Source organism: Ruditapes philippinarum, unplaced genomic scaffold (assembly GCF_026571515.1).
Source record: "Ruditapes philippinarum isolate M1 unplaced genomic scaffold, ASM2657151v2 ctg1127_1_1_1_1, whole genome shotgun sequence".
NCBI classification, from domain to species: Eukaryota; Metazoa; Mollusca; class Bivalvia; order Venerida; family Veneridae; genus Ruditapes; species Ruditapes philippinarum.
The window spans coordinates 349457-362293 of record NW_026864590.1 but is presented as its reverse complement, the minus strand read 5'-3'; the positions used below and the strand labels follow the sequence as shown (position 1 = coordinate 362293).

At 30.7% G+C, this 12837-nt stretch overlaps 1 protein-coding gene across 1 annotated transcript in view; it reads right to left on the bottom strand.

Moving 5' to 3' along the window:
• The window catches only part of LOC132726216 (dynein axonemal heavy chain 5-like), a 127640-nt gene that overhangs the window by 79577 nt on the left and 35226 nt on the right, over nt 1–12837 (bottom strand). The window contains exons 32-39 of the mRNA XM_060711495.1: nt 8912–8944; nt 6806–6915; nt 6205–6423; nt 5873–6014; nt 5413–5505; nt 4828–5027; nt 3919–4126; nt 40–72 (exon numbers count right to left, since the gene is read on the bottom strand). Of these exons, the coding sequence (XP_060567478.1) occupies nt 40–72; nt 3919–4126; nt 4828–5027; nt 5413–5505; nt 5873–6014; nt 6205–6423; nt 6806–6915; nt 8912–8944 (1038 nt within the window). The remainder of the gene's footprint in view (nt 1–39; nt 73–3918; nt 4127–4827; nt 5028–5412; nt 5506–5872; nt 6015–6204; nt 6424–6805; nt 6916–8911; nt 8945–12837) is intronic.

The window sequence follows — 12837 nt, the reverse complement described above, 5'->3', positions numbered from 1 at the left end:
TTTAATGTACATAGTGCTATCAGGTGTGAATTTTTTTACCTTTGTATATTCTGATGAAGATCCCTTTTTTCTCTATGAAAGACAAATCATTTATAAAATTCAAACAAAATTTCAATACACTTTCCAAGAACAATAAACTTAATAAAACAAAATTAGTAATAAATAAATTATTTTAAACACAATTATTTTTTCATTTATTTGGATCTAATGCTGATTCAACACAAAAATGGTCATACATCAAAGTTCATTAACAATGTAAAACAAGAGAGCCATGGTGGCCCTAACTTGCTCACCTTACTGAGCTAAAAACAAAATCAACACAAAAAATGGTCATATGTCAAAGTTCATTAACAATGTGAAACAAGAGAGCCATGGTGGCCCTAACTTGCTCACCTAACTGAGCTAAAAACAAAATCAACACAAAAAATGGTCATATGTCAAAGTTCATTAACGATGTGAAACAAGAGAGCCATGGTGGCCCTAACTTGCTCACCTAACTGAGCTAAAAACAAAATCAACACAAAAAATGGTCATATGTCAAAGTTCATTAACGATGTGAAACAAGAGAGCCATGGTGGCCCTAACTTGCTCACCTAAATGAGCTAAAAAATAAAATCTTGTCATCCAACATCATAAGCTGTCTTTTACATAGCCATAAACATATTCAAATAACAGAACATAGAAAAAAAACAACAAACAAATGAAATATGAATCAGCAGAACACAACTTACATATTCCTTCTTTTTCTGTTATATGAAAATGAAGTTTTCTCAAATTTTCATTAACAATTTTGGCAAAGTATTCAAAATATTCAATTAAAAGACAATTTTTAAACCAAATCTCTAAAACTAGAAACATAAAAGGTGTTAGCTATAGAACGCAAAATGTAAGAAAAAAATTGTTAAAACTGCTGGTTTGATATTCCAATATTTATATATGAAGAGATATTTGGAAATATTGGGAATTTAATTCAATCACCTAAATATACTCATGAAATCAATATTTCACTACAGATTATCCAATTCATTTGGAAATACATGTATTTATAAATCTATTTCCATCATTATGATACAAAATCAAACTAGTGCAAAAGAACATAACTTTTGTAAAACACTCCATAAATTGAAATTAAATCAACAAAATATTGCTAAATAAATTGTCAAACATATGAAAAAAATATTTTCAAAAACTATTTAATGCACTCATTGACCTCTGTCTAAAAATATAAATGTGAACACAAATTTTGAAATGCTATACCTCAGGCTCAGATGTTGATCCTTTCCTTTTCTAATGAAAAAGTAAAATATATCACCTATCGATGACATAGATATTTCACACAGATTACCAAATTTATATAGGAAATATTATGAAATTTATTTCTATCACCTACCCATAAAATTAATATTTCACCACAGGTCACTAAAATTAGGGAATCTATTTCCATCACCTAATCAATAAAATAGATATTTCACCACCTATTATCAATTTATAATCACGAAACCGATTCAATCACGGAATACCAAAGTCATTTTGGAATTATTACATGTATAAGGGAATTTATTTCCATCACCTACTAATGAAACTGAACATTTCAGGTCAGTTTACAAAATTCATTTGGAGTTATCAAGTAAAATGTATGATCATCTAATCCAGGCTTGAGTTAATACAAATACATAAGTAACAACTAATTTTCTTAGATTATTTGTGTAAATGTTGGATTATTTGTTACATTAATTGACTATAATAATTATCACCACATTTGTTACATTAATTGACTATAATAATTATCACCTATATATGTACCAAGCAGCAGTGCCATTATATCATTATGAAGCATTATTAGCAGACACTAGTATCTAAAAGTAATACCAAATTAGTAAAACTAATTATCTAATTCATTATTGATTCTTAGTATAATTCTTAGTACAATAAAGACAAACAAAAAAAGATAAAAATATTTTCTTTATAATTAAAGCATTAACATTTTATTAGACAATCACAAATATGAGCCCCTGTTCCTAACATATCAAACAAACAAAAAATTTCATGGCATAAGACTTAACAGACTGTACAAATCAAATATACACGCGCTTCAAACATAAACTGGTGGACATAGTTTAGTCACATGAGACAAGAACATGTTGATCACATGATTCCCAAAAAGCTTCCAACATAAACTCGGCACATATAACTCACTCTGCTGCCAGGCCCTGGCGTAGAACTAAACAAGATACGTTCTACAGTAGGTCTGCCCCGGGGTCGTACCCTGGGTTTTGCTATACGTCTCATCTGCTGCTGAGTATCACTCATAGAGGCCTTTATATAATCACGATACAGAGTAATAACTTAAATCGTGAACATAAAATAATTGTATCATTCCCTTAATCAGTATGTGACTATTTCACTCTCTGAATCCCTTTGATCCGTTAATTTCCCTGAATAAACTAAATTCCATCAATCCATTAATCCTCCGCCCACCCCAAATCTGCCTGAACTCCCCTTGGATCCGCTCAGTCCCTCAGATTCACAATAATTTGAGTAAGAGAATCAACTTTAGGTTATTGGATAGCTTAACTTTTAATACTTTTTACACAATAAATTTCATAGTTGTACATTAATCTAGGGAAACAATGTGTTCAATCATAAATATATTTTCAAATACAAAATAAAACTATCACAAATATAAAATTTCAAAATATGCTATAGCAAAACAATATGATTTTGATGCATTACTGACTAAATGTAATCATAATTTCATTCTTAAGATAAAGTTGATCTGATTACATTGCTGTTTATAATTACATTTGACCTTGTTAATGAAGATGAGAAATGAGGAAAAGAAGAAGGTGGGTACATGATATTGTTATATGATATAGATAGATTTGTTTTCGTACAGGACCGTACAGATGTTTGGTGAATTTATCTACAACTTACATCTTCATCGCTATGTTTTCTAGCCCGACGACGCTATTCATGAAATCATTATACGATCATTAAACAAAATTAAAACATAAAAGATTCATCCATCAAATACTTTCTAATTATAGTCGAACTACTTTGTTTTCTAACTGATTCACATTATACCTGCATACTGTCACATTTTGTTACTATTTTTAACTCTGGTGGGCCCAATAAAAATGGCTTTACTAAAATTCCACAAGAATACTCGACAGCAGCTTGATAGGATGTTTGAAATGGATAATTACAGTCAAATAATCTGGTACTGACATAGCAGTACTCAACTAACACTATGCAAATTACTAACACCTCCACAACCTCTAGCAAAATCTGTATGTTCAACAAGCAATGCTATTATATTATGTGTAAGGTATCAAATTTATATGTTTGTGCAAAATATGTTAAGTATAATGATATACAGATTATATATTTGTAATATCTTATGTGTACTTCAACTTAAAAAACAAGATTATACAGTAGAACTTGGATAAGTCAAACTTAAGGGACTTGCGTAAATACTTTGATACATCAGGACTTCGACTAAAGAATCAGTCTCAATTTATTGAAAAAAACTCCAGTTATCAATGTTAACCAGTGAGTTACAAAAGGCGTAATAAAAGGAAGGGCAGTAACTACAATAACTTTAATATAGTAAATTTAATATATCTCGTGCAATTATCATGTGACACCGGGTCTCAGAAGATCTCAAATGAATAAATCAGCACATATTTTTAATAAAGAATATATAGGGGAAAAAATTTGGACTTTCAATTTTATTCGGCACATCGAGAAAATCAACTAATCTAAGTTCAACATATAGAAGTTCTACTGTATATGTCCATACCTGTATAGATTATAATTCATTCGCAGTAACATATATGCATGAAATTAGAATAAGGTAAACTGGTACTTGTTTATATCACGCTTTATTACTAATACAGATCTTATAAAACAACTTACATAAACTTGAGTGAGTCTTTTATCAATTTTTGGTGGGGTTTCCCCTCGGTTTTGAGCGGAGAGTACACTAGATGTTTTTGCTCGACTGTGTGGGGTAGTGGATCTGAGCCCTCCTCCAGAGCCAGGGAAGCCAACCTCATCTGTGGGTTCTATAGGACCTGCTCGGGTTTCTTCCAGCTTTACATCATTTATACTGCTGAATATTGATCTAAAAAAAATCCATGTAATATTATAATACTGCAACTTTGTTACATCTATTTTCATTGGATAATAGTGACCTTTACTTTACCTGTACAAGTACACATGACTGCTGTAAATTTATAAACTGATATTTACTTTTCCTTTAAGAAATAAATTTCCAGTAATAAATGTTAACGTTTTTTTATTGTTTGCTTGTATATAAAAACAAAATAGTATTATACATAATCATATACTTAATTTTTTGTTTGAAGGATCAGCAATGATGAAACAAAATTTTTTTTTTCCAATTTAGGTTTTTATCACAATACAGAAAAAGCAAAAGCATATCTCTTTGGTCATATCTCAGTGGTCCAGCCACCTAACAGGCTTTCCTGGATATCCAACCAGTAATAACAGATTTTTCCACAAGTGACCTACTTATAATCCAATGTTAAAGATCAATTCTCAAAGAGAAATTTATCGACGCCTGAGGAACAAACTAGCCACCCCTGGATAACTTATCTGATGCTATCCAATACTGCAATATATATATTGTGACCAACTACCAATCCAGTATCTAAGATCTATTGTCACACAGAAATTTTGCCTCACCCCAGGGATCCAACTAGCCACTCCTGGACAACTAATCCGGTGCTATCCCATACTGCCATATACTACTCTAAACCCTTTAAAGGCAATGTTAAGAGATAAATATTATCACTAGCTTACTTGAGATGAGGTTTTACAGATTCCAGGTCTGTTGGTCTACTCAAGATGGCAAGCAGTATAGGATCAGAGACATAATAGAACCTTGGAAACACACGCCTCTTGTTGTCTAGGTAACCAACCAGTGACTTGAAGCAAATTTCAAGTTCTTCATAAACATGACGTAGTAATACTGCCTTTGGTACTTCTCCACCATAGCAACACTGTAAACAACATTGACAATTTGGAATCAATTTAACAAAATAATCAATTAAAAGTCAAAGTCAATCAGAGGTCATTGGTATAAAATCTTATTAACATTGCACACTGTTGCTCTACAGACAAATATCAGTTTTTCCCTTAAAACTACATTATAACATTAATGTCCCTTGAACGCTCCATTTGCAAAATGAGAGATTTTTTGACAAGTACTTTGGAAAATAAAAATATGCAAAAAAAACCTTTGCATATTTTATCAACTCTGGAAAAAAATCTGTCTTGAGTGTTGAAAATAATTGTATTTTCAACAGAAGTTTATACTGTAAAAACTTTCAATTTATTAGAATTATTAGTTGCTTTATTTCCAAAAAACTGCCTATAGACACATACCTGAAGAACATTTCTTGTATCAAATGCCCGCTTCATCATCTTTGTCCAGCTCTTGTCAATACGAGCAAATCTCTTAGCCTCCTGTGGTAGCTCCTAAAATCATGACAAAAATTCTCATTATCTCATATATAGCATGTAAGATATTTGTAACCCTGCACATTTGTAACATAGATTATCATTAGACAATGATGATTAAATTGTATATTTTGCCACCTTTGTGCAGTAACTGGGTAACTCATATTAAATTTCATAATGAGTTAACCCAAAACTGCAATACGGTGATGGTGTTTTGCAAATTTATGGGTTTTTTTAAATTTTCAACAAACAAATTATAATAAATTTGATATACGAAATATGAAGTTGTCTTCCACAAAACTATATAAGTTTACAACCATTCAAACCATGTCATACAGCTTATTAAAAATATTTATAAGTAATGATATAAATATAAAGTACTTACTCTAGCAGCCACTTGATTACTGAAGACAGCTTCCAGATATTGCCACAAATCTTGCACCTCTAACCAGAGTTCAAGCACCTCAGCCACTTCCTTTAGCTTCTCAGCCCATGAGGCTGCCTCATCCCTCAGTGGACCGATATATCTACAAAACAACAAAGCAACTTCTTATATACACACTGATGATGTCATAAAAGAAATGTAATACATAAATAATCTTGACTAAGTAATTTGCACCAGAGGAATAACCAAACAAACTAAAAGAGAAAATAGAAATATCTTTTATGCATTAAAGGACAATTTACAAAAAGAATGAACATTTTATAACTACAAACCTTGATGTGAGCATGTTAGCCAGTAAGGCCTGTGCATCTTCAAGTTGTTCTAACAACCTCTCAGTAAACACTTTATCCAAGTATATAGGTCCACGACGTTTGTAATGCTCGAAGGCAAGCACCTGTTCCGTCCATTCCTCCTCGGTCATTCTCATCTTGATCTCAAGTTCAAGTTCTCGGCTTGCACCGAGACATATTTCCTCTATTGCTGCTTTATGTCTGTAATAAAATGAATACCGGTAAATGTTTAATTATTTTTAATTCTGTATTTGTCTGTATTCACAAGTTTACGGATACATCTGAGTAAAATTTAAAAAGGTTAATTTTTCCTATAGACTAACATGCATTTAAATTTTACAACATTATTAAATAAGCTGCCACACGGTTATATAGAGTACTGTTTGTACAAAATATTGGCAAATTGCTCACAAAATTGCGTTTTCCTTGAAATTGATATTTGTATAGCAATTTTTTAAGTTTAGGTGGACCAAGAATATTTTTAAAAGTATACCTTAGCAAGATAAGATTGATTTTCACTAATGTATATATTGCAAATGAAACAAAAATTTGTATTTAATAAATGCACTGGGACTAAACTTACTTTATAAGACCAATATCCAGTAGGTGACATAGTCTAAACACATTGGCTTCTAACTGGAACGAACTTCCGGTGACATGCATCACTTGTAGCCAATGACGATTTCTGATTTCCTGTAGAAAGAAACATGAATAAAACATTAACTATAAATTTTATATAAACACAAATTTCACGCATACTTCTTTTTTCCCCCAAATGCATTTTACATGAAATTACATATTCTGGTTCGGTTTATTAACAAACATATCACAAATGTCTATTTAATGTATATAATCAAATCATTGTATTCTAAAGCTTTCAAGTACATAAATATAATATGTAGAAATGGCACAAGAGTTTCTGTACATTAATTTCGGTGTATTTATACTTTAATACTACTTGTATTTTTTATAAAATATTATACTTCCTTGAACTTAATGTGGTCTGATTTTGTACATGCAGGTGTTAGATATAAGCTGTAAAAGCAAGTTTGTTTTTAATGTCTAATTGCAACAGACATAATTATATCACAGACATAAAGCACAGACATAAATCACAGACACTTGATTAGTTCATCTACAAATAAATAACACAATCTAAAAAATCAACATATATTTATTACACACTTTTTACTGAATATGTCAAAACTGTTGAAAACTATGTCAGACACATTTTCCATGTGTACATGTCTCGCAGACACATGATTCTACCAAAAAAAAGTCACAATTCTGCATAATTTCAGAATAAAATGAAATAAAAAGAAATTATTCACATTTCTACAAAACAAATAAATCATTAAAATAAAAATTCACTCAAATAAAAGACCCCAAAAACAGCTCTCCACACAAATACTTTACTCACTGGTATTTCAAATCTTTGACTTCCCTGGTTGGCGATAAGATAACATAAAAACATCAGTTTGAATATTTAAACTATATATAGTACTGATTTTCATCTCTAATCAAGTTAGTTTTACATCAATTTGATATTAATGTTTCATTTCATGTGCTTTCAAAGTGATTGATTTGCATTTCTTCTAAGTATACATAATATTTCAAGTGTTCACAGTGTTATAGTAAATTTTTACAAAAAATGGAGTCCTTAACAAGGGAGACGTTACCTACAAGTATAATACAACTTTTATAATTTGAAGAATTAATTGTTACTCTCTTGAAATATCATGGGGATTACAATCCCACTAAACTTTTACAGAAAATTAATAAAATGATCTCTAAACAAACATTAACCGAGTTTCTTAAAAAGCCCTTATCAATTTATAAAATCATTTAATCTAAAGTCTTAACCAATCTTAAAATTTTCTTTTTTTAGTCAAAACATAAGAATTTACTCTTTAAATTGAAGAATTTTATAGAAATCATTAAAAAAAACTTATTATAGAAAGATTTTAAGTAAATATGGAAGAATTTGTGACTTGACAAATTAGAACTTTTGCTTATATTTTAAATATAAGAATGTTTATTCATTTAGCCTACAACCTGGGGACATACATTTTTCTGAATTAAAACATGCATATTTCTAGATAAGTAAAACATGCTTTCTATTCTAATGTCTAGCTTTTTTTCTAGTAATGTTATTTCTGCCTGGTCTTGTTGTTTGTTTTTTTATTTTTTTAAATCCTAATTTTTACTCAGGTCTATCATTAAGATGGTAAGCAAATATCTTTTTTTCAATTTATAAAAAAAAAGAACATATTAGAATTCTAGAGTGGATCATTACTGATGCAATATGCTGGTGTGTAGTGTTAATAAATTATGCACCAGTGAATTGTAACCTCAGTCCCCCAACCCCATAGGGTACTTTTAGATTTCAGATCCCTGGTGTGCTAGAATAGTCCAAAGATAAAGTCTCTTAAAGAAGCACCCGTCCTGCCAGTTGGAAATGAGTCCCAACTTTTTTGTTACCGAAACAAAATCATTGTATTGACCCCCTGCCAGTTGGAAATGACTCCGGACTACTTTGGTACCAAAACAAAACCTGTATATTGACAGGGCAGGGTGGGGACGGACAGAAGTAAAATCTTCGCTATCCCTCACACTGCCTGGAGGTTGGAGGGCCGAGGTTACCAAACGATTGACACATATGTTGTAAGCTAGTTGTACCGAACATTACCCGTATAGAAGGAGTTTCTTCACCAGTACGTAACTTTTTTTGTGAACATATAGACAAGTCATTAAAGCATATTACTATTATACAGTACAATGATAGTTTAAAAACATGATTTTAAGTTAATTTATATCAACACTCAGTACAGTTCTCCAGGAATACTGTCAACTAATACTATTCATTTTTGCAGGTAGATACCAAATCCTACATAAAAAAAATTCTTGACAAGAAAGTAAAATTTTAACATATATAGTAACATAATTGTAATCGTCTAATGAAGTCAAGCAAATTATATTACAACAGACAATTATCATCTCAATAAATTGGAACAGTATTAAGGTATGACATCAAAAGAATCTTGGAGGCATTATTTGACAGTATTCAATCAACCAGAAACATACAATGTATATTTTATCTGTTATTTTATCATATGTTGGATTTTCATAATACTGCACAACTGCATGTTTGTAACACTGATTTTCTTTGGACAATTGTGATGTTTTTTATTGATTATAAAGCTGTGCTCAAATGTTTGTTTGTTATACAACCTTCACCATATTGCTCTGATTATATATATGATCTTTCCAAATCCTTTATAACCAATTATGTACAAGGAATGATGTACAATTTACATGTGCCATATTAGCTGTGAAATAGTTTTACAATATAATTCATAAATATTTCTGACAGGTTATATGGCCAAATATAAACAACTGTAAGGCTATATAATTCAAGTTTCTTGGTGAGGGTTATATTGCAAAAGCACAGCTAATAATCAGTTATATAACCCTTTTAAAACCTTAATTAGAAATTTAAAAAAACAGTACAAATTCTTTTTTTGGTTATGTAATAAATTAACATATAGATTATATATATTTCACAATTATCCAATGAAAAACGCGTTACAAATGTGCAGCGTTATAATGAATAGTATAAAAGGAATCAAGTATATGGGCCTTTAATAACCTTAACAACCAATAGTATACAGAGAATTTAGTATATTGGTATAATCCATAAGGGAACTATAATGCTGAAATAAAACACAAACATGGGTAGGAATATTAAGCCATGGCACCGGGGGTAAAGTCACATCCTGTTGTCTAAATAATACTGAAAAATCTACGCCAATTACAGGGTGGTCTACACCAAGTACAAGTGACCTATATAAGCCAACTCTGGATTGCATGGAGTTTCCTTGGGTTACCAAAAAATGTAGGGTACAAAGGTATGCCTCTTTTACTTACTATAGTTACATATTTTCCTAAACCTCCCTGTATATACAAAAATTATACATAAAATATCCATAATATATACAGTTATACAAGATGGAATATGTTCAATATTTATAAAATCAATATTTATAAAATCCAAGTCAGTATTTTACAATTAAATTGTTGCACACATTTTAAAAATATGATATCATTCTATTTTCATCTAAGGCTTTTGAATTTACCATATGACTGTCCAATATATTTCCTGCATTTGATACTAAAGTATCCAATTTTGGACAGTAAAGTATGTTTGGCCTTTTCCAAGAAGGATAAAAGTTGTTTATTACAAAGTATTGGAGCATGACTTTAAAAAATAAAACTGTCTGAGGTTCCTTATCAAAATAAATGTATATTAATTGGTAACAATTTGTATTTCATCTATATAATGTGGATAAAGAAGTAACTGGTTATATAACATCATACTGTACAATATGAGATATATTTGGACTCTTATACAGATTGAGGTATCATATTAGACTTGTCTAGTGTCTTGTCTCTATGTACTATATCCAAATATATTCCCATATCATACAGTTATTATTAAGATTTTTAAATAACTTAAAATTGTAATCCAAAATTCAGTAGGAATAACTCTTTTCATTCATTTATGATTTTCATAATTACATATATAGTTACAAATATTAAAAATTTTGAACTGATGTTAACTTCAAACTGTTTAAACATAAATGTCAAAAGATATTACAAAGGAAAAAAAATCATTGACTAAACTAGACATGCTAGAAATATCATGATCTATTTGTAATATAAAACATACAAATATTACATATAAATTTTAACATGTATATTTTAAAGGTATTGGTACATGCACGCTGACAATTTTAAATCCCTGCATCAAAAGCCAGTGACATACAAGCAATTTTCTAAGCATGACCATACCATGGGTAAAACATTCCCTCATTCAAATGTGTAAAAATGTGCTAAATTACATGCAGGAGAAAATATGATTATATGTAATTTCAAGGGCATGAATGCATATAACTGCAATTACTATTGCAGATTATCAAATATCTGAAAGCTTTGACACCATTATGAAATATGGAAATGTAAATCTCCCTTTCCCCTCCCCTCCCCTACCCCCTGTAAAGTTTTGATTGCACATTTATATTCTTTCTTTTCTAATCCTTAAACTACCTTAAACTGCTGAATTTTTGTTATGAATTTGCCCTGCTTTAAATTTGGAATGATCCATTCAATGTTTTAGAGACTTAAAAATCAAAATGGAAAATTTATCAACAGTATAGAGCCTGGTCAGACTGCACAATTGTGCAGGCTGGCTGGCCTCAGGCACTTTTGGTCCCAGGAGACTAAACAAAAAATTGATTTCAAAGCATGATTTATCTTAGTTATACTATTACTTGCAGGTTTATTGAAAAATCTACCAACCTATCCCTCTCAAATACCCCTACAACAATGAAATATCAAACATGTAGTCCAGGATTATACAGTTTACTTAAAAGAAAGTAGTTCCTTTGAAACAAAGCTTTCACATATTTTGTTTAAATTTTAAGCACAATGAAAAAAGGGAAAACTGGAAACACAATCTGACCTGGGCAAGCTGAAATAAGTTATTATGAGTCATAATATTATAATTTTTTAATTAACAAATGATAAACAAAGTGTAAAAAAATAACACAAAAAGCATCAACTCCCTGAACATTTTTTCTTTATTAACTGATTTAGTCACCGAAACTTTAAAGTCTTGCCTATCAAGCTTTACAAATGGAGGTAGACCTTGGATGCTCCTCTGTGCATTATTTTAAGCATATGCAGGCTTGTTAGTAAAGCAACCATCTTCGCTAAGCTATCAGGATATCTTTGGCATATGGACATATTTTAAGTCCCCATTGGGTTCCAAAACCCACAATCACAAGATGCCAGAAATTGAAGGTCAGCAACCTTAACCACGCTATATCTTAACTTTGAAGCTGTTGATTTTGAAGCATGTTCATTATTTGTTCAATTTCGACTTTTCTTTGTGCAATAACAAATGGTTAAAGTAAGCCACATGAAAATGGCATGGTAAACAAGAGCTGTCAGTAGGACAGCAACGCTCGACCATTTTAAGTGCTTGATAGTAAAAGAGACTTGATAATGTAAATTTTTCTAAGTTAATAAACCGGCCAAATTTTTCTTTAAATCCATGTTATAGTTATAGGCCTTAAAGCGAGTCCTATAATGCTCTCAAAGAAGTGTATAAAATTTCAACTTGTTTCAAAGCCAGATGTCAATGAAATATGAAAATATCTGAGGTGGTATGCAAACTTTTACGTAAATTCTAAGTAAAAAAAGAGGCATAATTCTGACAAAATGCTTGATAGAGTTACCTCCTCCTGTCTACAGGTTGAGTCATGATGTTGAACAAGTGTGCAAAGTTTCAAAGCCATATGTCAATGGACTTTGAAAATATTTGAGGTATTACAAAAACTTTAACGTAAATATTTAGTCGAAAAAGGGGCATAATTCTGTTACAATGTTTGATAGAGTTACTTCCTCCTGTCTACAGGTTGGGGTCATGATGTTGAACAAGTGTGCAAAGTATCAAAGCCATATGCAAATGGACTTTGAAAATATTTGAACTATTACAAAAACTTTAACATAAGTGGTTACACCGAAGCCGACGCTCAGGTGAGTAGGATAGCT